The sequence below is a fragment of the Oryzias latipes genome, chromosome 11 (assembly GCF_053564925.1).
Source record: "Oryzias latipes strain Hd-rR chromosome 11, Olatipes_Hd-rR_3.1".
NCBI classification, from domain to species: Eukaryota; Metazoa; Chordata; class Actinopteri; order Beloniformes; family Adrianichthyidae; genus Oryzias; species Oryzias latipes.
Genome location: NC_136247.1, coordinates 20417551 through 20444287, shown reverse-complemented (window position 1 = coordinate 20444287; position 26737 = coordinate 20417551). Strand labels below are relative to the sequence as shown.

The 26737-nt window shown below is 38.0% G+C and overlaps 1 protein-coding gene and 1 long non-coding RNA gene across 8 annotated transcripts in view; one reads left to right on the top strand and one right to left on the bottom strand.

The window, feature by feature from the left end:
* ctnnal1 (catenin (cadherin-associated protein), alpha-like 1) overlaps positions 1–26737 on the top strand; it is a 78682-nt gene that overhangs the window by 10576 nt on the left and 41369 nt on the right. For all 6 annotated transcript variants that reach the window (XM_078954972.1, XM_078954971.1, XM_023959783.2 and 3 more), the window contains exon 2: positions 25317–25506. In XM_078954972.1, coding sequence (XP_078811098.1) covers positions 25317–25506 — 190 coding nt within the window. The remainder of the gene's footprint in view (positions 1–25316; positions 25507–26737) is intronic.
* On the bottom strand, positions 302–1131 carry LOC144995333 (uncharacterized). 2 transcript variants are annotated; one of them, XR_013658897.1, is made up of 4 exons: positions 1054–1123; positions 829–931; positions 522–636; positions 302–440 (listed from the first exon to the last, which is right to left on the bottom strand). It is a non-coding gene; the product is annotated as an uncharacterized LOC144995333 (long non-coding RNA). The 2 variants fall into 2 exon arrangements; XR_013658896.1 differs by lacking the exon at positions 829–931 and having other exon boundaries at positions 1054–1131.

Here is a 26737-nt window from a genome sequence, read left to right as displayed (position 1 = left end):
ACTGAATAACGTATTCATGTTAAGTTTTCAATAAATATACTGCATTGCTATGAAACAAATTTGTTTATTTTCATATCCATTATTACAATCCTCACGTCAGCATTCAGTTTTTTCATTGACAAAGAAACATTTATAAACAACAGCTTTGAAAATCAAACATCATCTTTGTTAATACACCTTTAAAACCTAAAATGGTAAACATGGAAAAACTCCTAAATGAAGCAAGCCTAATATGAACATTTTAAACTGGAGTTTTGCTTAAAGGAACATTAAGTTGTTTGGAGTTGTACAAGTGTTTGATGCGATTCCTCATAGATGTGATTTCCAGATCATCAGCCCGACGCTAAAGCCAGGAATTGTGCTTCGTTTTTCACTCCCCACTGCATCATTTACAACTAATCAGGCTTATGCAGCAGGTTAAAGACTTTTTTTTAAAGGACCTGCAATTTAAAAAAAAAAATTAGATATTAAGGTTAAATAATATTTATTGATTACATTGCACATAAATCATGGTGACTTGCCTGTACACTGCACAATGATATGAATGACTTTAGTCTTTTTGAATTCCCATGTAGAGCTGCCATCTGTTCTTCTGCAGCACAAACCTTTCTGGAACTTCGCTTTGAGTAACTTCACCTGCAGAAATATCACATGTTAATTCAATTAAGTATTTTATAAACTTTTAAAGTTCATTTTTAAGTTTCAGTATATGTGTATATGCATGGTTCAAAAATATACAATGCACTTAAATATTATTTCCCATAAGAACTTGTTTACTGATTTCAGTCTTAAAGTCGATTTTTAGCAACACTGATGCCATGTAATTACTGTATAAATCACAGAATCAGGCTGGCTCGGAGCTTTTTCTCTCATGTTGTCACCGAAAACGGGAACGGCTATCATGTGAAGACGGTTCGTCTCCATCGGGTTCCTTTTGCGCATGCGCAAGATAAAAGGAAATTATCTTTTCAAAACAGCACTTTAACATCCTAAAATTAACATCCTTAGAGACATGTGACTGACAAAAGAAAAGATCACAGACTTGATTCTTACCTAAAGATGATTGACAGCGTGAACCTCGCAGCCGTAGACATTAGCGCACAGCGTTCAAAGTAAAAGTGCTCACAAATTACTTCCGGGTGACCGTGTGTCAGGCGAAATGTTAAAATTTTTTTTTTAAAGTTCATTAACAGTTTGCTGCATTTTTTATTTGATATATAAATGGGAAATACGTGGATTATTATAGTACATTGTTGTTTGGACGATAAAATCCGGCATCGCTTCATTTAAAATACTTTTCAGTTCAAATGATTGACAAAAATCATCATCCAATCAGCGTTGTCCCATAGAACCTGCCTCTTCAGGTTTGGAAATGTTTTTCATTTTTGAAGATTTCGTTTTGTTTTCTGGAAATTCATTCTGTGTTCTGAAATGTTTTTCATTTTTTAAAATTTCATTTTTTTTCTGAAATGTTTTTCATTTTTTAATAATTCATTTTTTTTCTGGAAATTATTTTTTTTCTGAAATGTTTTCATTTTTTAATATTTCTTTTTTTTCCTGGAAATTAATTTTGTTTTCTGAAATGTTTTTTTTTTGTCATTTTTGTTTTTCGAGTTTTGGTTTTTTGAAATTTTGTTTTGTTTTCTAAAATGTAATGCTGCTTTTTAAATTTTTTTTTTTTTTTTAATTGTTGTTGTGATCTTAAAAATGTTTTTGTATCGAGTGATTTGTTGAATGCTTTGCACTTCAGGGCCACCGTAAAAAGCAGACCTTTCAGCGGAGACCTGGTGTCTAATGCAGTGTAACATTGTGTTATGCAGCCTCATTGAAAAATATAAATTGATTGAAACAGATTATAACAATACTACAGATGAAAACAAGGATATATTCTTTCACATGGATTTGCTGCCAGTGAAATATTTCAAACAAAGAACGCTTTAAGTCCTGATGCCATGATTCAACTTCAAGATGCCACCTGGATGAACGCTAACTTTTATCAACATAATCTAGGAAAACCTAAATGATATGATTGGACTTAAAAAAATTTTTGCACATCCTGGTTTGGTCCAGCAGGAAACCTTTTTAAATGCTGAAAAATTAAACAAAATGCATCAACAAAAATGCAGCTGGTTCTTGTCCCTTTTTTGTGTTTATTATCAGCAAGCAGAGATTTACTGTCATTGGTTATGTTAAAAAGTTGGTGTGGAACAAGCCAGCAAAAACAACATCAAGTGTGGCATGGCTAATATTAACTTTTTTGCTCTAGTAGTGTTGCTTGAGTTTCAACATTTAAATATTTGGGATTCTGGACAACTATGTGCCCATGCAGATTTATTGACATCACTGATGGTCTTGTCTTATTTATTATTAGATTGCTCAAATAATCTCTTCCTTTAGCTGTAAATATTTCAAACAACGGTACATTGGAAATCGGTGCATGTGTCAATTAGTTGTAACAATTTCCTCTCTGCTCTATAAGCATTAAAGATTAAGGCTTCTCTCCTGAGAAAGTGTTTTTTGCTTTAGAGAAACTTATCTTGTATGATCGAAATTCAGAATTCAAGCCCAAATTACAACCAGGTACTACAATGTAAGCCCAATTTTGGTTTTTGTCATCTCATGATTGAATTGGAAATGTGATTTAATTTTATAGTCCCAAAAAATATCTCATTAATATCTGAAGAACAGCTGATAATTTGCCCTACTAGTGTGATGAGGAAGCACTCACGTTGTCACAGTCTCCAAATGACTGGCGCCTACGAATGAAAGGTGGGGGCTCGACACACAGAACAAACTGCCTGCTCTTAGTGGCACAAACTAGGAGCCATCACTTATAAATAAGTTGTAGTCACTCACCTTCTTTAAAAAATATGTGGTTGTTAAGTATATTTATTTCTTGTTTCCAAGAACTGCTGAAGTGCTAAAGGAAACTTTGCATGTAATGGACACAAAGCCTTCTCTTGTGGTGAATAAATATTTTTATGATTAGGGCCTAATCTCTGGTACTAAAATGAAGTTTACACACACACACACACACACACACACACACACACACACACACACACACACACACACAAATATATATATATATATATATATATAAATGGTTTTGCTTGGAGTCTTGTAGAGAAAGTATCTCATTGATGTGTTTGTGTGCCAGTGTAGTAAAATATGTAGTCAGAAGGGCAGCATTCCTTCAAGTGCTCATATTTCAAGCTCTTCCTCGTGCAATAGTGTGTGTAGTGTCTGAAATTGTTCATGTGTATCCTTTATTGGGGTATCAAAACTTAGGTCAAGAGTTAAAAAAGGTCACACTCTCCACGCTAGAATTGCAGGAATTGTTTCCAGGGTATTGGAGATAATTTCTTTATTCCTGACAACTTCTATTTGGGCATAGTCCTATCTAGCTGTGGTCCCTCTCTAGTGAGTTCTCTGACATCTTCTATCACACATTTTGTTGTATAAATATTAGCTTTAAAAAAAACTTTTCAGACAACTTTTTAAAAAATGTCTTTTCTTAACCCTTTAAAATTTGAGATATCATCGGCAACATTGACATAACACGCTGTGTGGCGCAAATCTTTGACAGTTTACGCGATCAACGTGAATCAACTGAGGAAAGCGGCTTTTCATACTGGCTTTGTACCGTAATGCCATACTTTATGTTTGTAAAGTGTTGCATACCTGTACAAAGCCACTTTTGTTCGCGACACAATCAGCTGATTTACGTTGATTGCGTAAACACTTCACATTACTGTTGCATATCAGCGCAAGGCTGCTTTTCTCAACCTCAGAATCAATTGGAATTACGATCATTGTGTCAAAGGTTGAAGAGTTACAGTGGTCCAAAGAATGTCAACACTGGAACAAAAGTTCCAGTGTAAAAGGGTAAGGTTTTGTGCTCTGACACGGATTAACACTTTAACATTTTAAATGTCACTGGCAATACATAAGTAACACATGTTCTTTGTACTTCTGTTTCTGTAACTCTTCAACTGTTCACGCGATCAATGTAATTCCAATGGATTATGGCTCAGAGAAAAGGGTCAGCTATGCAACTCTTATCTAATGTAAAGTGTTAACTATCTGAACAAGGCTGCTTTTCTTTGTTTCAGAATCTGCTAGATTGATGTTAATTGCGTAAACAGTTGAAGATTAAGGTTAGTCAAAAACAATGTAAACACTTGAGCTAAAGCTCTAGTATAAAAGAGTGTGACAACTCCCACAGTTGTCATGAATGGAAAACAAAGCAATAAGTATAAAAGACACTATAAATGAGCTGTTTTTTAGTGTTAAATCTGACTTTTTAACATGGAAGTCAGATAAAAGAATTGCTCCCTTTAGGGCCTGCCTCCAGTGGTCTTTTGTGGAACTGCAACATGGGGTAGGATTGTGTCAAATTCGGGAACAGAAGGTGGGGCTTGGCCCTACTCTAAAAAGAAGGGCATTTTAAAATCAACACGACACAGCATATTTTTGTTTGTCACCTCAGCAAAAGTTTAAGTAAGTATAGAAATAAGTAAACCAAGCAGGCTAATGCTGAGAAGCTGTCATAAAGTCTAGTTGAGCCACTTTCACACTTCATTCACCATGCACTATTATTTGTCAATTACTTGCAATTATCCATCATGATGACTGATGGAATGTTGGCAAGCTTAGAGTTGTCCTGTTGAGGACTTTATACAATTAACCAGTCTATGAACATGGCTCAGTATGAGAACAACCTAGTCTGGAGGTAGACAACGGGCACTGCTGTTGTTTTGTAATCTTCCCGAACCTTTACTGAGCAGACGGGCTGCTGTTTCACCTTCCAAAATTCTTTCTTCTTTAGCTATTGTGATTCTGTGCTACAGTCAGGACCATAAATATTTGGACAGACACACATTTTTCCTAATTTAGTTTCTGTACATTACTACAGTGATTTTTAAATAAAACAACTCAGATGCCATTGAAGTGCAGACTTTCAGCTTTTATTCCATGGGTTGAACAAAAAGATTGCATAAAAATGTGAAAAACAAAAGCATTTTTAAACACAATCCCTTCATTTCATGGGGTCGTAAGTAATTGGACAAATGAAATAACTGAAAACAAAATGGTCATTACTAATATTTGGTTGAAAACCCTTTGTTGGCAATGACAGCCTGAAGTCTTGAACTCATGGACATCACCAGATGCTGGGTTTTCTCCTTCTGAATGCTCTGCCAGGCCTTTACTGCAGCAGCTTTCAGTTGCTGTTTGTTTGTGGGCTTTTCTGTCTGAAGTTTAGTCTTCAACAAGTGAAATGCATGCTCAATTGGGCTAAGATCATGTGACTGACTTGGCCATTCAAGAATATTTCACTTCTTTGCTTTAATAAACTCCTTAGTTGCTTTGGCTGTATGTTTTGGGTCGTTGTATTATGAAACGCCGCCCAATCAGTTTGGCTGCATTCACCTGGATCTGTGCAAACAGTATGTCTCTGAACTCCTCAGAATTCATTGGGCTGCTTCTGTCCTGTGTCACGTCATCAATAAACACCAGTGTCCCAGTGCCACTAGCAGCCATGTACGCCCAGGCCATCACACTGCCTCCACCGTGTTTTACTGATGATGTAGTGTGCTTTGGATCATGAGCTTCTCCACGCCTTCTCCATACTTTTCTTTGCCATCATTCTGGTATAGGTTGATTTTGGTTTCATCTGTCCAAAGAATGTTTTTCCAGAACTGTGTTGGCTTTTGGACATGCTTTTTTAGCAAAGTCCAATCTAGCCTTCCTATTCTTTAGGCTTATGAGTGGCTTGCATCTTGCAATGTATCCTCTGTATCTACTTTCATGCAGTCTTCTTTTTATGGTAGACTTGGATATTGATACGCCTACCTCCTGGAGAGTGTTTTTCACTTGGTTGGCTGTTGTGACATCATGGACACCATGAAAATGATTGTGTCATCATCCACCACTGTTGTCTTCCGTGGACGTCCAGGTCTTTTTGCGTTGCTTAGTTCACCAGTGCTTTCTTTCTTTCTTTCTTTCTTTCTCAGGATGTACCTCACTGTTGATTTTGCCACTCCTAATACTGTAGCAATTTCTGCCAGTTTTTTTCTGTTTTCTCAGCTCAATGATGGCTCCTTTCACCTGCATGGAGAGCTCCTTTGACCGCATGTCTGTTCACAGCAAAATCTTCAAAATGCAAGCACGAGTCCTCTAATCAACTCCAGGCCTTTTATCTGCTTCACTCATAATGACATAACAAGGGAATTGCCCACACCTGCCCATGCAATAGCATGGAAGTCAATTGTCCAATTACTTACGAGCCCATGAAATGAAGGGATTGTGTTTAAAAATGCTTTAGTTTTTCACATATTTATGCAATCTTTTTGATCAACCCATGGAATGAAACCTGAAAGTCTGCACTTCAACGGCATCTGAGTTGTTTTATTTATAATTCACTGTGGTAATGTACAGAAACTAAATTAGAAAGAATGTGTCTCTGTAGAAAATATTCATGGTCCTGACTGCATGTAGCAAGCAGTTAAAGGGAGTTTCAGAATCTCCAATATGACGTTTTACTCAAATGAAGTGTCTATATCTGTGTTTCCATTTCACACACAGTGTATGTGCAAAGCTTTATAGAAATTCTAGAAAGGTCAAAAAGCAATAATTCACAATTACATTGTTTCCATTAAATCGTACTTATGTGAATAAACACAAACCAACTTAAGCGATAAGCCATTAAAAAATATGGCAATGGATGTGAACAATACTTTGATTTACAACAGATTTATCCAAATTTCTGCCACAGCACTAGCGCTCATCATCATCTATCAAAGGAGACATCGGCGTCTTATTCAGGCCATGGAGGGGCAGGCTCCTTACACGTGGGAGGGGCTATAGATGAAGCAATTTTGGGATATCGTGGTTGGTGATTTTACAGAGGAGCTGTGGATCCAACAATTCTGCGCAACAACTGTACAACTCAAAACAACGAATTCAGAATGGTGAGAAGACAAATTGGCAGCTGAGAAATATGATTGTGCTTTGGGTTATATCTTTTGGTTGCAAATTGTGGGTTTTGGTTCTCAAAATAGCATTTTGATTCGCGGATTTGGAGTTTTGATTCGCGTCTTTTCGGTTTTGATGCGCAATACATTAGGCACTGAATTGACACCATAGACACGCTCCACTTTTGATGAGCTGTGTGATGCTGTGGGCCGTCGTCTGGCGCCTGCTGTGCAGTGCCCAAGGGAGCCAGTTCCCACCAAGAGGCGCATTGCCAACCGGTTGTTGGTCATGTGACTCATTGAATTTGTAAAAAGCATTTCCAATACATGCATTAAATGCACTTGCATTTTTTCAAGAAATGCAAGTTTTTTTCAAAATTGTTGTGTTTCCAATTTGTCAAATTTATGATTGCAAATCCTATTTGCCCAATTTCATAGTCAACAGAAACGCTGCTTTTGTTAGGTTTGCTTTAATATTGAAACCAAACTTTACTGATCCTTTTGGGATGACCTACAGGGAAATTGATGTCTAACATCTATAGAGTTACAATAAAGCAATGGTAATACACTGATAGCTATCAAAAAAGAGAGAAAAAAAAGGCAAATGTACAAAAAGTAAAATTCTGAAAAGTAGAAAATTTATAAAGAACAAACATAGATAATGAGTCAAGAATTTTTGGACACTATAAATGTTTTTGTGAATATTTATCTTGTCTTTAAAGGTTTTGCATGTTCTGATTAGGATTTTTGAAATAAGTAGAGAACAGCGTAAAAATATAAAAGAACCCTGTCTTGTGCACTTAAATTTCAACATAACAAAGGAGACATGGGTGTGTACAATCAATGTTCAGGTTGAAAGAGCAAAGAGTGCCTTTGGCCATAGTGTCCTTTTCCAGATCGTATGGTTCCAGACAAAATGATATGTTACAACTTGTGCTATTTTTCTTCTGCTAGATTTACTACAAAGGAGATTAATGGCAAATAATGCTTCGAATTCGAGCTCTAAAAGATTTACTGTAGACTTAAATCCAGGGTTTGACTTTGAGCTGCTTTTCTGCTCTTAGTTTGTTTGCTACTTATTTGTTGCATATTTTTTGTCTTTTTATAAGTTAAAAGTCACATTCTAAATTATTTCAGTCTTCAATCCTTTTGAAATGAAAAGAGACTCTTGTCTTTGCAGTGAAACAAAGTACTGCGGCAGACTATGTCATGAATATTATCAGTATTCTTCAAAGCAGATGACAGACGTAATGTTTTGCTTTGGAATCCCCATGCTTTAGTTACTTTTGATTGTTTTGTTGGGTTGTTCTTGTTCATTTTGAAGTTTTCTTAGGCAGAATAACGACCTAACTACCCCAAAAAGGAGACCCTAAAGAGGCCTGTGGGTCAGATCTCAAACGATTATAAAATATGTCTTTTATGTAAATCTTGAATGCTATAAAAAAATTTGATTTAAAAATTTGTGTCAGTGCTTTAAAAGAAAACTAAAACTTTATGAATAGCCAAGTTGTAAGGCCTGTTTTTTAATGAGTCATTGAAACACTGCAGGTAAGGGTGTAAGTTTACAATGCAAGATAAGATCTAGTAAATTGCTTTATGCATTTTAGTTTATGCATTAAATAATATATGAAAAGATAAAAATTGGCCTGCAGGAAAGCAGGGACTTGTTTTGTTTTATACTACAGACTAATAGCAGTTAGTAATTGACTGCTTGGTATATTTTCATTTTCTAACAAAAGATTAAATAAATAAAATTGTATAAAAATTTGATCTGGATGTAAATTGCATTTTTTAAATACAAGGTTGTGTCTGGAAGGGCATTTGGCGTAAGTATTTCTGCCAAACCACCTGTGTGAATCAGTTAAAAGCTGATTCGCTGAGGCATATCCCTGAAGGGATATGCCGAAAGGTGAACAATAACCTTTTAAAATAAACAATTCAATTCGATTATATTTGTATAGCCCAAAATCACAACAACAGTCGACTCAATGGGCTTTGTACCGGTAATCGTAAAATAAACATAAAACCAAAGGGTCATGAATACATAGAATTCATTAGAAAAATACTAAAGTGAACTAACTAAATAGACTAAACTAAACTGGGTATCCCTGCTCTTAGACCCTCCTTCATGGTAAGGAAAAACTCCAAAAAAATGTATTCCGGAAAAAAAACGGAGAAGGATGAACGGGCGATGTACCTGAACTCTTAGAGAAGAATTAGCTTATCTAACTCTACAACTACATGTTTAAATAGTCCAGCAGATGAGCTTCATCCAGATGAAGTTTGGGGACAACTGGGGGCACGAGATGAGCCAGAGGCAGGATCCACAACCAAGTGTTGGAGCAGTAGTAGAGACGAGGTACACGGTCAGGTACTGGAGCACGAACGAGCCAACTGGAATCTGGAAGCATTCCTTTTTCCCGGAGGGAAGTGGGAAAGAGGGAGATTACATGAATCCCACCTAACCAAACAGAGGCATGGAGAACGGTAGGGCAGTCGACCCATGATCATAAGATTGCAGGTTCGATTCCTGCCTTGCACACCAATGTGTCAAAGTGTCCTTGGGTAAGACACTGAACCCCGCCTTGTCTCTGGTGGGAGGTTGGCGCCAGTGTTCAGGAGCAGAGCCACCATCAGTGTGTGAATGTGACTGGGTGAATGGTTCTGTGACTGTAAAGCACTTTGGGCCTTTGAAAGAGGGTGGAAAGCGCTATATATACACCATTTACCATTCAGAACAGAATAGTGCAAATACATCTCAATCATATTGCTGGCTTGTATTTCAGTGTGTTCCTTTGTAAACAAAATGTCTTGATTTTTCTCTTGATCTCTTTGAAAGTCGGTTATCTTGAACTGCGGTCTAGAGAACACGGATTGGTGCACAGCCGTGTTTGTTCAACGTCAATGAAAGTGTCGTTTCCCTCTCGCTGTCTCACAGCGTCTGACTGCAGCGTCACTTCCAACAATATCATAAAAAGGTTTCTAGATAAGACAGACTGTTGGTTTGTTGATTCGTTGCCATAGCAGCTCCTGGCAGATGTGCTTTATTATTCTTGGCCTCTGTGACCAACCCTTTTTTTACTGTATGTCCTCTGCCATACTTCTGTATATCTATCTCTTCATCATGGCTGCCCATCTGCTTTTGTCCCTGGTTTATCATTCACTCTTATCAGCTTCTGGTTCCCCTACTCTTCCTGTACCTCATTTCATCCTGAATGATTACACTGTGGCAGCGCTTTACTGTCACAAGAAAACATATGTTTACATTTGGATCTGTGCTAACAGTCTTAAAGAGTGTGTTTGTTTCTCATTCTTTAGATTTGCATCTTTTTAAAACCTTGTACTTTCCAGAGTATAAATCACAGGAGCCAAAAAAAAAAGCACAATAAAGAAGAAAAAGCCATATATAATTCACACTTTTGGGAGAAAAGTCCAATTCTTCTGAACAAATCCACCATACCTGGTGTAATGCTGCATTCATTTACGATTTACGCTTAAAATTCGCATATGCTGCCTCTTTTGACACAAAATGCGTTCATAAATTAGATGCTCCTGTTGCATGTAGGAGAAGCTAACGTCAAGTTTTTAGCCTCATCTCTACATGGAAGCATTGACTATATGGTCGAAAGATCAGGTTTATTTGTTTTGAAGAGCTCTACAAAAGCGTTTGAAGGCACATCTCTGTGTCTGGGTTTACGAGATCATTTAGTTTTGTTTTTTGTTTTTTTCGGGAGAAGTTTTACCTTCTACTGTAGGAGCTGCATCTGAATGACGGCGCTTTCAGCGATACTTACTGTCTCTGTAACCCAGTTTGGTGACGTGCTGTCCCGCATTAGTCCAAAAATATGATAAAATTGTTTTGGACAGCGCCTCTTCCTGGTGTGTTTATCAGTATCATATACTGATAAACACACCTTCATTGCCCCCTATTGGCTGTTAGTGGGAAACAACCGCAGACGGGCAACCTGTAATTGGTGGAAAAATGACGAATATATGAGCCAATTTTTTTTTTAACCCTTGTGCTATCCTATGACCCACCCTTACATTGACGTGTTCTCCCTACCATGACAAAGGTGGATAAAGGTGGAAAGATTTCATGTAATCCGTGGACACCAGTGAATATCACAAATCATCGAAGAAAAAAGGTTCAGCGCACTGTCTAGTGGGTCTAGATGACCCAACTCCCAATGTCAAAGTGCCTAGGATAGCACAAGGGTTAAATAAGATGCTACTGATTAAAAGTCGATCTTCTGGCCAAACTATGCAAAAACTGCAACTTTTACTCTAAAAAAACCTGGTATGTTAGAGAATGGCTAAAAATGTCAGTTTTACCATTCCTTTGATTAGCCATGCCAGAGTTCGTCACTCATAAAAACTGCCCTAACCTCAAGTCAGAGTGACTCTGGAGAGCTTTCTGCCCTTTACACTGAAAGGGGCCACTTAAGACCTGATAGATTTTCAATTATTTTTAGACAGCAGTGATAGAGTACCAGGTAGCTTGCATCTCTCTCTCTGCTTCTTCTTTGAACTTGTTGAGTGAAAACTTTAAAACTTTGACAGATTAAAACAAGCTGCTGCAAAACCCCAAAGATTAATACCTCTTTATGTGAAATAGTCACAACATTTAATCCCTAACAGTCATAATTCCTCTCTGCTGCTTAAAAATGTCTCTAGATAGCGACCCAACTGCAATAGATTACTGAGGATTGATGCCAAGTGGTAATGCAAGAAAAAAAGTTGCATTATATTTGTTGTTCTGACAATCAAAACGCTCCTGGAAAACACAAGTTAAAATTTTCTTTTTCTCCTATGTGCCAAATTTTCAAAGCATTTTAATATTTTTGTGTTGCTTTCTTCTGTTTGCACTTACTGAGGTAGGTTCCTTTCATAGTTGTAGGATTACCCACCGAACCAAATTCAAGATGTTTATATAGAGAATTTTATAATCTAGCAAATATTTTTGCTTTTATTTCTAGATGTCTGACTCAAAGAATACATGCATTTTGGCAGACAAGGTTCTCTATTTTGCCTTTAATCCATTTTTAACATAAAATGTGTCATTTTTGTGTTTGAGTGTTTTTTTTTAAGTGAACTGAAAGATATTTGCATTGAGTCTGCTTATCTGGCTAAGACGGAGCTCATTAATGCAGAAGCGATGATGCACTCTGCAACAACTCTGGTGTTGTGCTGCGGTGTAACAAATGCTGTAGATCTTCCACTTTCGGCTTCTCCCATCAGGGGTCGCCACAGCGAACGAGTCGCATGGTAAATTTGGCAATGTTTTACGCCGGATGCCCTTCCTGACACAACCTTCTCAAACCGGGCTTGGAACCGGCAGAGGTAGAGAAGGGAACAGGGAGCAGCCCGGAGTCGAACCCGAGTTTCACGGACGGAAGGCGCCGCAAACCAGCACGAGCTAAACTGGCTCCCGTAACAAACAAATGCTGTAGCATGAGGAGAAAAAGCTCAGTCTGACACATTGCAATGCTGAGCCACTAAAACAGGGGTGTCAGACTCAAATTCACAGTGGGCGAAAAAGAAGCAGTGAAGTAAAGTCATGGGCCAAACTTAATACTTATTGAAAAATTAACTGCAATTGATATGTGATGTTTAACCTTTTCAAATGGAAACAAACTTTAGTTTTGCATAAACACAGAATCTGGAACAACAAAAGCTTGATATTACAAACACATGAGAAATGATGTCTCATGTCGTCCATCTTTCGTTTGGCCATTTTTGTTGAGGTTGACAATAATTTGTCCGATATACTGGAGCATGCCTGTCAGTGACTGTCAACAGAAAAAAGGAGCGCTTGCCGGTTTTGACTGCGCGCCAAAATACTAGCAAAGCATTGTGGGAGTAGTAGTATTAGCGGAACAGTATCTACCGCAGGCTAGCTCTAATGCACATCTGACATGATGTTGTGGGCCAACACAGGGGGCCTGAGTTTGACACACGTGCACTAAAAGAAACGCTTGTGTTGTCCATTCAAGGGTTAGATGGCATTTTAGGTAAACTTGAGAAATGGTATCATTGACAAAGATTTAATTGAGAACAGAGGACAGTTTAGCCTCTACATTATAGGTATGGATCAGAAAATATATATTATCATAACCATAAAATATTCAAATTGCTAAAAAAAAAAGATTGTCCTTTTTGAGTTAAGGGTGTATTTATACTGGTTAGCGTAAAGTGAACTAGAGTTCATTTTCCCTGATATTCTGAAACAAATTTTCAGTCTGAATACATCTAAGTGGACCGTGGTCCGGGACCAGGAACCCACTCTGACCCATCTTTGGAGGTGGCCTTGGTTCATTTCCAATAGGACTGAGCTTTGGTTCGCTCTGAGATTCCTCCTCTAAATGCAATCCATTCCCAGAGGGGAACAATTGAACCAAAACGGCCACCGTAACCGATCGTCACTGATGTAAACAGAGTAAGAACCAATGCGCCGCAGACAAATGAATGTCGTGTCATCTGGGTGAAGCTCATCTGCTGGAATATTCAAACATGTAGTTGTAGAGTTAGATGAGCTAAATCTTCTCTAAGAGTTCCGGTACATCGCCTGCCCGTTCTGGGGGAGGATCCCTCCTTCATGTGGACATCCTTGAGTTTTTTCTTTTTTTTTTCCCGTATTCTGTTTTTTTGGGGGGGGATTTCTTACCGAGAACAAGGGGCTAAGGGCGGGGATGCCCAGTCTAGTTTAGTCTGTTTAGAATTTACCTATTGAATTGTATGACTTGTATGATCCTTGTGATTTTGTGTTTACGATACATTTGAAACCTACTGAGACGACTGTTGTTGTGATATTGGGCCATATAACCGGTATATAAAATTAAATTGATTTAAAGCATCAAACATAAAAAGAGTCCAACTGTTTTATTTGTTAGAACATTTATTTTAACACAGCTGAAAATGGCTCTCGCATACTTTCTGTGTCTCGTTATGTGGCACGCACCTGGAGCTGCTGTGACGTCACCCTTAAAGCTACGGTGTAGCTCTTTAATAGAGTTAAGTTTAAAAAATGCCATAGCGCCACAACACTGGGACACAGCAACTCACTGAAATGTGGTTGGATAAATGCCGGCTCATTAAAGCAACTTTTAACGTAGACACATTGGTTCTCACTGTTATACCAACAATCTATGTGTAATAAATATGTGTCATCTGCCTGGCAGCTGCCTTGCATACCAAAAAGTAGTACCATACCTGCCATACCAAACGTAGCAGTAAAAAGTGTTCAGCCTGACATTTATACCGACGTTTAAAAATAAAGTTTGTATGAGTAAACTATTCCAACAAGGATTGCAAAGCAAAGGACTTCCAGTTGCTTTGCCCCGCCCTCATAATTCCTGGCCAATGAGTTAAGAGGTCTTTAGTCACATGGTTTGAAACAGGAATAGTCTGAATACAGACCAAACTTAAGGTTCAGGACTCGGTCTGAACCAAATGATTTTGTACATGCGCGTTTTACGCATCTGCATTCAAAGCTCTCACATTCATGCGTCGCTACACACATTTTTACGTTTTCAGGATTTGATTAAACAAGGCGTGGCTATTGAACGTGTGTTAACAGCTAAACCAGTTGAACCTCAACCAGTCAAGTTTTATATTTGGTATTAGCATATGGATAATTTTTTCTCTATTTTACCAACATTTTATCTACATCCTTTCAACGTGAAGCCTAGCTGTTAACTGCAACACCTCTAAACCACAAGAGTTTTGTCATTTAAGTTAAAAATAACTTTGGCTTTGTTGTGAGAATTCTTAGAATTCTGCCAAAAAAGGAATTTTGCCAGTACTAAGAAATGTATGCAATAACAGTGTGTGCTACTTTAAGTTTATTTATCTTTATTAGCAGTATACCCCCATTCACAGTAACAATTAAGATTGCTTTAATGTAATATTTACCTGAACATTATTATTAATTTACAGCTGCAAAATATTGCAAGTGGAGTTGAGCTCTTGTAGGCCTATGGTGACCATTAAAATAAAGTAAAATGAAACGGCATATAAAATGTTAATTCAAGAGATAATTCAAGATTACTAATGTAAATCTAATGTAGAAGTAAATTAAGTAAAAGATCTATTTTAAGTCATAATTATCGTTAAGGCATTGGGAACTTTAACAGTTTTGTTAGGTAATAAAACACCGGAAAGGGAATTTCTGGGACCACAGAAGTTCCCTTTTCTGTGAAATAATTAAAAAGTCTTTAAAGAAAACTCTAATTATTCAGATAAAAGTATGAAACATGCATAGTTCTATTGATAGGCGTTTGTCCTTGGTAGGTAGGTATAAGCTCAGTGAATGGGATTCAGCTATTTATTATTCCATAAAACCTTGCCCGTGCATTCTGCACGCATTCAAATGTCAGCTCTGATTGCTGAACCCAAGTTGAAGGCCAAACAGTGCCCTTTTTCTCAGACATCTTTGGTGGGTAAGGGTGGATACAACTATTTTCCACTCAGACTATCTTTGAAATGTGTGAGTCCTTTTGTGTGCTTCTCTTAGGGATGCTGCTTTCCATTCCTCTCTAGCTGACTCGTGCACAGTCCATGTTCTTTATTCAGCTGGATCCTACAAGAAGTCTCCATTGTTAGCAAAACGACTAATAATATGCAACACATAAAACAAATCACTGATGGTAAAGGCAGATGGAAGGTCAGAGATGTTAGACCTTATAAACAGAAGCTGAAACTGTTTAAATCTATGATTTATGAAATAAACAAGCACAATATAAGCTTAACATTTTTAGTAGAGTTTTTCCTCACAATATCGGGGTTCACCTTTGCTGTCTTGCTGTTTCACTGATTGTTTTTCAGTGCAAAGTTTGCAGCCTTCTTTATCTTTTTTTAAACGGCCTAAACCAAAATCTTTTTTATTTGAGCTTTTAGGTGTATTGTAATGTTCATTCCTCACTAAATAGAAACCCCACAGTGGTATTTTGATCCATTCACACATTTCTGAGTATTCTTCTAAAAACCGGATCTCTAAGCACCAGCCCCCTCCCAACCCGCAAAGAAGAGCGGATTCATTATGACGTAGATAAGTAAAGAAGCGGCCCTTCCAGGTGGCGTCTTTGCTAGCCGCACCGCCCCTGGGCTAAAACACACCCACTTTCTCAGCAGGGCTAGCGGTAATGGGCAAAAACGCTTTAAGGTAATCTGCACACTATGCACAGCCATCTTCCCATAAGTTTGGATGTTGTTTGTTTTTGTGGGCAAGATGCCGACATGCTGCCGAGTCTGCCTTCAGGTTAACATCATGAAATGGGCGGCACCCAAAAGCTGGTGCTTCGGAGATCAATCATCTTACGTTCGAGTTGGAAAGTAACTCATGTTTAATAAAGAAATCATTATTTTGTGTGCTATAAGTAATATTTTATTATATACATGCATGTTGTTTACTATAAAAGGCTTAAGAATAGCATCATATAACCCATTTAAGCAAGACACTGGATTTTGAATTCGGATTGGCTGTAGACCTTGTCAAACAATCTCCTCCATGCCGTGTCACCTGTACAGAATCAGTTTGCCACATTTACTTAATTCTTTGATCACGATCAGATCTTTGTTTCCGTTCTATGACATTCGACTTTTTTTTTAATAAAGGTTTGAGCTTTGAAGTTTCAAGTCCCATGCTGATAATCTTTTGCTCTATTTTAAAAATGTTCCCAGTGGTTTTAGCCAAAATAAAAGAAAAATGTGTCGTTTTCTAGGACATAGTTTCTGCAGAGCGGCAGTAGATCATTAGGCGGGACCATTGCAGTACATTGCACTTCTACTTCCCGCCATCCGTCATTTACACTCTTTACAGCCCCTCGTGCACCCAAGCTAACATTAGCGGTGTATACAGTTATTGTATCTTTATCACTGTAGTGTAATTTCAAACTGTTATATCACAGTTTTTGATGCCGTATAACCTACAATTATTCCTCAAAAATTCACCAGCTAAGCACAAGTCCCATGCTAAATGCTTCAGAGCAGTGTTTTGTCTTAAAGGGGAAGTTGCCGATTGCAACTTTGCCAGATGAAAGTCAGTGGTTGCCAAGAAGGGGAAACTCCTTGGGTTGTAGTAACATGACAAGATGGTCAAAGGAAATCACATGTCATTTGATATCATTTTAGGAATACAATGAGCTGCTCCTGGGTCATTTTGATTGAAGAGAATTAAAAAGTAATTGGTTGACTGCTATAAAACATTTAACCCATTGTTTTCCTGGTTCTCTTTCTTTAGTATAGCATCTTCCGACTTTTTTTGCCGCTTAACTCCATCTACAATTTTCCAGCTATTTTAACCATTCAACTGTTAAAATGTTCAGATCTTTCAGCTTTTTCCAGCTATGACTTTTGGTTCTTTTAAATCCTTGGACTTCTCAAGATTTTCCAGGATTTTTGCCTCCACTGAAATACATGGGGAATCCTTGGTGCTAAAGCTCGCTGGTTCGATACTCGCCGCTGGCATTTTTCACAAAAATATCTTTTTTGTTATTGTGCTGTTTTCAATTTATTTATGGTCAAGTTCGATAATTTATTTATTTATTGCCAATTATTACCCTTTAAGTTTCATTTTTATTCAGCAATATAGCATTCAACACTGCATTTTCTTCTGGAAATGCAGATCCTTCTAGTTGGGTTTGCATTCCGCTGTTGGTTAAGGAACTTTTATTTCGGTTGTGGATGACATTAAAAATCATACATTGTTAGACATGTTGTTAAGTGGCCATTGGCCTGCTTTATTTCATGTGTGATTTTCTTTTTTTTGCTTCAAAGAATTTGCCACACTCATTGCACCTCCCAGTTTTATGTCAGTGTGTTCACCCTTGACCTGAAATGAGAAGAGATAGGTTTGCTCAAGTCACTGGGGACTTAAAGGGCATATTTTTCCCCTTAGTTGTATATTTTTGATGTGAAAGTTGGATGATACATTAGCGCTTCTCTTTCACATTTCTGCTTTCCTGCACACAAGATTCATAGTGTTCCCTTTAGGATGCAGCTTAAACACTGCAAGCTGTTCCTGTTCTGCTGCAGTCAAGCCTTTGGGAAACACTTAGATCACTTTTTTACACTGAAAAGGAGGATTAATGTTGGAGAGATGCAGCCAGACAGCTGAAGTCACAAGGGAAGATGAATTCTGAAAGAGCAGCACGCCACTAGATTTTCAAAAACCAAGAAAAAAATAAACTACGACAAGATGATGAGAGATGTGCTCGCTTGCGTATCCCACATTTTACAGTTCTCCCAAATTTGTTCTTTAAAAGTTCCAAAGTTTCTCTTGTCTACTTTTCACTGTCTTGTCAAAAAAAAAAAAAAACTACTATATATACTTAGGTGCATTGTAGTTTATATACATATATACATATACATACTTACATAAATAGGTTCATTTTTATATGCTTTTTTCCAAAACTAATAATCAGAAATTACTATTTTTACTATATCCCTTATTCTTCCGCAACCACCACCATGGTCAAAGCTGCATGTGACAAATTGTTAAAAAAAAAAGGAAAAGCGTTTCAAAAATGGCGGCTTTTCTGTTGGTTTTATGTCCATAGCAACCATTACATTTTTTTGGTTGACGAACAGATCTCTGCAAATTTTAGAAGATTAGGCAAACGTAATTTTTTTCCTTGGCAACAGAGGTTGTTTTTTCTGTTAGCCATGTCCACATTTCTAATATGTTCATGTTGTTTCAAGTCAGGGATTTGTGTATGAAATGTTTACAATTCATTCATCTTCTAATCCGTTTGTTCACTTTCGTGGTCACGGGGCTACCGGAGCCTATCCCAGCCACTCATGGCCGAAGGCTGGGGACATCCTGGAAAGGGCGGCAGAATGTCATCATTTTTTTCTAGGGGGCAGGGGGTCAAAAGGGCTCAGTTCTTTGCTCAAACAGAAAATAAGAAAGAGAAATTGTGAGAACAACATGGTCGTAGCAGTCCAGGACTGCAACAAACCATAATAGGAACATTTCTGAAGAAGCTCAGCTTGGTAAAGGATTCTTTGTGGGTTCGACAAGGATTTTTTTTGTGCCATGAGCTAAAACTTACCTGCAAATGTTCTTTATTCTCTTTTTTTCACCCAGGATCCTGTTGTGTAAGAGCTGTGTGACAACCAAGAGCTGATTTTCATCAAGCGCTGACTCAAAATCCTATTTAAACTAAATGAAATGATGCCGATGGGTTTATTTATCCTGCATTCAGACTCTATCATCACACTGGAACCCTTTCATATCTTTTTTTTTCTCTTTTTATTTGGAAAAAAGTGAGGCTTTTACCTCAAACACTAAAATATATTTCGGCAAATGATTGCATTTGCCAACCTAATGCAAAACTACTTGCTTTCAAAGCTAAATTAGATGCTGTAGATGACGAGAAAAAGCTTCACACTCTTATTTTCACACTTGCTAAAACTGTAAGTATGCAGAGATTGAGTGAATTCATGATTTCTGCTTCATAAAGAAGAGCGGTGTGTACCACCTTTCTTATGGATCATATAGAGCTCAATAAATAACCATAAATCTCTCCCATAAATGTCTCCGTCACTACTTGCTACCTTTAAAACTAATATTTTTCCGTTTTTCTAGGAAAAGATTGACGCAAACAGCCCGAAAAAACAAACTCTAATGGTGAGACAGACAGGACTGATCACATCAACATTTCTCCTAGCTTTACCATTCACAGCAAACCAAGTGTGTCTCCATGGGAGGCAGCCACACATGCTTCCAGCTTTTGTTCTTCTAATTTATAGTCTGTGTCCTTGAGGTTCAAGTCTGAATTTCCTGCTAACCAGTGAGTGGACTTGGTTAAGAATTTTTGTTATTCACAGTGGGGCATTTATGTGTTTTTTTTTCTCTCTATCGGCCTTGTAATCGTCGCCCTAATTATTCGCCACCAAGAGAGTGAAAGTCAAGCAAATGTACGGTTTGCATACCAAAGGGAAAAGCTCTGCTGGTGTCATTGCAAAGGCTGTTTTGCATTCATTGGGATATTTTTTAGACTCTATTTAGATCAGTAAATCGATTGTGATAAATTACTGATAAAAATCCCTGAAATTCGTTTTTCCATCACTGAAACATATGAAATTGTTGGGGTTTTTTAACCATATTTTCAAAATTAGACTACTTCCAGTGTCCCAGTAGTAATATCACGTGCATGGTTACACGTTGGTATTCTGCTCCTTTTGAGGCAAGGTTGGACAAACATTGCGCTACAGTGTAACTTTACCAAACTAAGTTTACTTTTCTGACAGCTGTTAAAAGATTATGCATTTTTCTCTGTCTTTTTGCAAAAACAAAAAAAAAGTTCCATTGATTCATTCACAAAGGGTTCTCCTATGTGATTCCACTGTTTCAATATTATGCTTTCTCCACCCTGCTCTGTTCCTGTTTGCACAGGCCAGTAAATGCACCACCTCCTAGACCTTAAAAGAGGAAATCCCAGCCCCTGGTTCTCTGCTGTGCCTTAAAAAAATCACAAGATAGGTTTTCTTACTTACTGGTTGTAAGAAAACACAACAATAGCTAGCCACAGTGATCATTTTGTTAGACTAACTTTGGTATTTTTGGAGTTACAAAAGATTTTCCATGCAAAAAGTGTAAAGTTTTCCTTTATACTGTATCTTCTGCAATCATTGCCCCTCTTTTCCTCTTTCTTGGTTTCATTGAGATGTGTGTGCATGCTGCAGACAGAAACAGATACCACACGTCAAAAAAATATTAATCGGGTCTCTTGCATAACACTGTGTCTGCGTGTGACGTAGGTTTGAGCCACAGTGCCCCAATTCCCCTTTGGCAGCTGCACAATGTCCAGCCAGCTGGCGGTAGGGTTTTCTTAGCATTATCCCACTCTTTGTTGATGAGTCAGTGAGAAACACCAAGCTTGCGAGAAAGAAGCTTCAAGACTGAGATAATGAAGGCCTACTCGTTCAAAAAAATGAGTGACACTTTAAAAGAAGTGCTTAATGAGCACCTAAGGCTATGTGGTGATTTTAGCGTGTAACAATAGTTGAGCATTCAGACAGAAAATAGCAATTTGACAGGTAACAGCTGTGATATCTGTGTTGACATTTTGTTTGTAATAGGAAAATGACAGGTACACCTCAATTTAAAGGGCCTATATCATGCAAAATCGACTTTTATGAGCTTTTGAGTGTATTATAATGCTAATTCCTCATAAAAAACAATCCCAAAGCGGTACTTTGATCCATTCGTGCATTTCTGAGTATTCCTCTAAAAACCTGCTCACGGAGCACCAGCCCCTCCGAATCCACAAAAACAAGTGGGTCCTCACATTGTGATGTAAACAAATGAGAACAGCCCCTTCCAGGAAGAGTCTGTGCTGCCAGCTCCGCCCCCAGACTAACAAACACTCCCACTTTCTCTGCCGAGCTAATGGTCTCTAATAGTGCCGGGCTCCTTTAAGAAGAGCAAACGATTTGCAAACGATAAGCACAGAAAGCGAGTGACGAATTAGAAGAACAGGTTTTAACATGGATTATTGAGCAGAGACAGAGCGGTGTGCATGTCTCCAGTAAAATGATCCAGGAGACAGAAATCATCGCAGCTAGTGCTAATTGGAGCATAATACAATGATCTCATCATTTCACTAAATCCTGAAATGTTTATCAGGTGTTGTCTTCATTTTGTGAGCACATTTTACTGTAAAATAAACCCGTTAACCATCACCATTCTGTCTGTGATGAAATAAAAAGCGGGGCTACTAAAGGAAGATAAACGGGATGCACATTCATCTTTGCAAAAGTTTAGATGTTTTTTGTTTTCGTGGGAGAAATGCAATAACCCGTGACCGGCACTGGCTTGACGTCATGAAATAGGCGGCACCTACAAGGAGTGAAAGGCGGAGCCTCAGAGATCGAGTCGTCTTAGTTCCGGGTGGTCAAAGAATTCATGAAAGTAACTTATATTGCATAAATAATGTGTTCTTTAATGCGCCAAAGGTAATATATACTTATATATAAGGATACAATTTACCCTGAAAGACTTAAGAATAGCATGGTATAGGGCCTTTAAAGGAGACAATAAATAAATAAATAGGAAGACAAACTGTAGGTAAACCTACAGCAAAGTAACAATGCATGTGTGCTAAACCAGTGGTCCCCAACCTTTTTAACACCACGGAACGGAATGAAGTCACACAAAACTTTCACGGACCGGTTTCACACTTGTCGGCGTATACCGGTAACTATTGTAACAATACTACGATGAAGAATGAATAGGGACGTGACAAGACAAACCCTGAGCTTTTATTTTGAAAAGCATGACATTGTACATCGTACAGGTGTCATCATCCTCTGCCCTTCTCACACTCAAAAAGAAGTGCTGTCTATTAAATGTAGCTTTCTTTTTTTTGGTAGTGGAAGGCTCCTCTTCTGTCTCCTGGCTGAGCATTTTCCCCTTGGCGAAGACGTTTGTTTGTATCCTTTTTGCTAGCTCCTGGGTTTTATTTTAGCAGTAACCTATCACGTGGCCGAGAAGAGCGCCTTGGCCTGCGTCAAAAGTGACATAGACGGATGTAACACGGAATCGGGCAATTTTTCAAAAGAAAACATCTTTCAGATTCCGAAATAAATACAACGGAAGTAATCCAAGTTATTTATTCTTTCTGTGTTGGGGACCGCTGTGCTAAAGGACTGGGACAAGAATAGTTCCCCCTGGATGGAAGAGCTATGGCTAGAAAGTGACTTTTAAGATTTTTTGATGCATGATTCTAAATTCAGTAATAGATTTTCAGAGAAAGAATCAAAAACCAATAGAGCTGTAGATAGTAAGCTGATTTTTTTATTTTATTTTAAACACAAAATGAAAATAAACACAAGAGTTAAAAATAGACAAAGCTTAATTTTAATTTTGAATTTTAAGCTGAATTTTAAAATGAACTAATGTAGATATTACATTATGTTGAAGTACAACCAATTCTCTATTTTTTGGGAAGAAAGCAACAGCTCTTTTAGTTATGAGCCAAAATGCAGTTCTTGAAGACACAATCTGAGCTCAGTAGAAACATGTGTCCCAAAGCCCTTACTGTAACATTTTCCTTTCTTGGACCACCTACAGGCTCAGACCAATTAAAAGAGCCACCCACAATGAACCAACACATGCACACACTCACTCACTCACTTAAATCCTCTAGGCGGTTCTAGAGAGAGTTAAAACAATTAATAAATATTTGATCAACTCTACCTATTCATAATTAATATCTTCAATTATCACTAAAAGGTCCTGTCTGAGTTATGTGTATATTTTTTTCATGAATGTTTCAGCTAACTCCTCTTTTATTAGAATAGTATAGTAATATAGTAATATTACTATAATAGTAATATTATATTATATTCATATAAATAGTAATATTTAGTAAAATAGTGCATCAATGTTTTTGATTGGAAAAAGTATAACTTCAGCCATATATTTATTGATATTCATTTTTTGGGTTGGGTCCCTTCCAAGTCTATTATTGTATGCGATTATTTTTAGTTAAGCTTAACAGCCAGATAGATAACAGTTACAGCCTCATGACTGTATCACCTGTTTTGACAAAATAATTTTTGGTCATATTACCAGTCTTCCTTCAGCAATAACACTTTCGCAAATCATCATACTTCTTCTACCATGTTTCAAAGTTGTCTGTTATGATTTATTAAGTTTCTGTAGCCTAATGACCGTAGTTTAGGTCCCTAAAATAATGTTACATATTAGATAGATCATCTCTAAAGTCTCTAAAGTCTAAGGCCTGCACTGCACTGTGGCGCAGGGGTTAGCGCTCTTGCTCTACAGCAAATCCCCGGTCGGGACCTTTCTGTGTGGAGTTTACATGTTCTCTTCTGCGTGGCTTTTCTCCGGGGATTCCAGCTTCCTCCGACAGTCCAAAAACAATCGACTCTAAATTGTCCCTAGGTGTGAATGTGTGTGCCGATTGTGGCCCTGTGACAGACTGGCAACCATTCTAGAGTGTACAATGCCATCGGCCAACAGTAGCTGGGTTGGGCTCTGGCAGCCCCGTGACCTCGTAAGGGATAAAAAAAAAGAGAATAGAAAATGGATTGATGGATCACTAATTTCCTCTATTGGATTCTGAACGAAAAAAATAAAGCCTAGGGGAACTGGACATTGACTGGAGTTTATTCCACATTTTTCAATAATGTTCCAAAAAACGCAACCCTAAAATGTTTTGTCCAACATTTGTGGCATGCTCGCAAAACAAAAAATGACCCGTGTTTGGTCATGGATAGAAAAAAGGCAATATAAATAAAGGAGGCTGTAAATAGGTTTACTTTTGGCATAAAATCTGACTTTAGTTTTGGATTAAATGGAAAATTGTTCCCTTCTGACACCTGCCAACAGTGGTATTTTTGAGAAATTGGTATTTGTGGTACATTTGGTACTTTTTTGTTAGTGTCAAATTCAAGGTGGAGGTTTGGTCTCACCAAAACTTTGTGGTTTGTTTGTTTAGATGCACGGTTCAACCTTAAAGCCTTATATATACGTTCACACCAGCCTCCGCAGCAGACGTTCAATCAACCACATCCAATGAAAGTCTGTGTACACAAGTTTTTAAGACCGTTTTTAGGCTCTATGTACAAAACATGTGGCCATTGAAAGCATGTTGAAAGTTTGACCATTTGAACTTTGACCAATCCAGACTCAGATTTGATAGTGACATATGGATGCCGTCCCCTTCTCATACTTTGAAGTGCCAACCATGTAAAATTTGAATGGTTATAAATGCCTGAATCACTCCTTCACCCATTACCCTTGTGATTTGTAGACGTGTCCACTACGACCTGTCCCCCGTTGCATGATCATAGAAAAAATGTACATGAACAGTTTTACTCTACGGGCTCGCCGAGTGGTCTGCAGCGGGCTCACCGAGAGGTCTACGACCTGATATTTTGAGCGTGCCACCTGCTGCTCTGTACAAGTTTGCCCATTTATTTCCCACAGACAACCCATATCTAACTGTAAGGGAAGTTGTGATAAAGGCTTAAGATTGTTCCTTTATTATTTTTTTGTATACGGCTTCTATTGTTTCATTTGATTAAACAACTTTATCTCCTCTAAAACAAAGGGGAGTGAAAAATACAAAGTTGTGCTTTATTTTTCCTATGGCTGAATAAAAGCAGACTCTGTATCCCCAAGTTAGAATCTTGCAACACAGATAGTTTGTACATATTACAATCAGTTTTGCCACGGTACTTATCAGAGATTTGTTTTTAAAGACTTTTCGTCATTTGTCTAATCTGCAGTGAATCTCTGTCTTTTTGAAACCATTAGGTTGGTTTTTTTGTTTGATATTACCATCCTGCTCTCCTTTTACCTTTCAGATTACCACTTTAATAAACCACAAAGACAAGCCAAAGAAGTCAGAGCGCACCTTGACAGCCATTCACAGGGTAGGTCAAGCTGTGAATGTGGCAGTTGGACGCTTTGTAGCTGTCGGGGAAGCCATCGCTTCAGAGAATCAAGAGCTGAAGGATGAGATGGGTCAAGCCTGCTTTGAGGCACGAAGGGCAGGTAAGAACTAAGCAGAGCTTAAACAATTTAAGGAATCTTCAATCTAATGCTTAGGAATTTCATTATCTTGTTCTAGAGCTGCTTCTAGGGGTATACCTAACGAAGATTATTCAGGAAATCCATAATCCATAATTTCAAATAGGAAAGATGAAGTTCTCATTCATGTACACAAATCAATCGAAACATTACTTGATTCCAAGAATAGGTTTCGCATATCCCACCACTTTTGTTCTACTCACTACATTCTTTAACATCATTGTCCACAGTAGAACACTGACACTCAAATGAGCACCAGTGTCATCTCACCTAGGGTGGCAGTGGTGCAGAGGTAGGGCGGTCGACCTCCGATTGGATGATTGCAGGTTCGGTTCCCACCTTACCCGCCCATGTGTTGAAGCGTTTTTGGGCAAGACACTGAGCCCCACATTGCCCCTGGTACAGCAGTAATAGGTTGGGGTTGGAAGGCAGAGCCACCATCAATGCGTGGATGTGTGTGTGCATAGGTGAATGGGCCTGTGACTGTAAAGCACTTTGGGGTTTTCTAAGAACATGAATCAGCTGATTCTGGTTTTTAATTAACATCAAGTGTTGCAAAATGGTGCAAAGCTGCTATTCTCTGCTTCAGAATCTGCACAAATTACCTTAATTGTGTGAAGAATTAACGATAGTCCAAAGAGTGTCAACACTGTAGGTGGAGCTTCAGTGTTGAAGGGTTAATCATCCTTCAACTTCTTTACCCCCCTATCTTGTACCTATGTCCCCATCTCTATAAATTTATTCCCCCTCTGTCTTGCGTCCAAAAAAATTGCACATACATTTAATAAAATAGCGTTTAGCCTCAAATACAAAAGAGGTTTATGCAAATATGCACCTTGTGTGTTTGGATCTACATGAAACCCCCATTTTCAGGACAACACTGAGGCCCTCAGTCTAATCTGTTTGATCAGCTGCTGGACAAGACAAATAAAAAATTAAGGATGAAAAAAAATAACTTCAGGCCTCGCAGTGTTTTCAACTTCTAGTAAATTTCAATTAAGCTGCTCAGTTGTCAAATAGTGTTCCATCAAAAGCCCCCTAAAGCCATCTTAAGACATTCCTTTCAGCAGGTTTGGCATTTTGCTTGGAAAAAAACAAGCAGCTTCCACAGATGTTGACCACAGAGTGAAAGTCTCCTTAAGATCTCAGAAAGATTCATCAAAACTGACAAGTCATCATTGCTAAGAAAGTATAA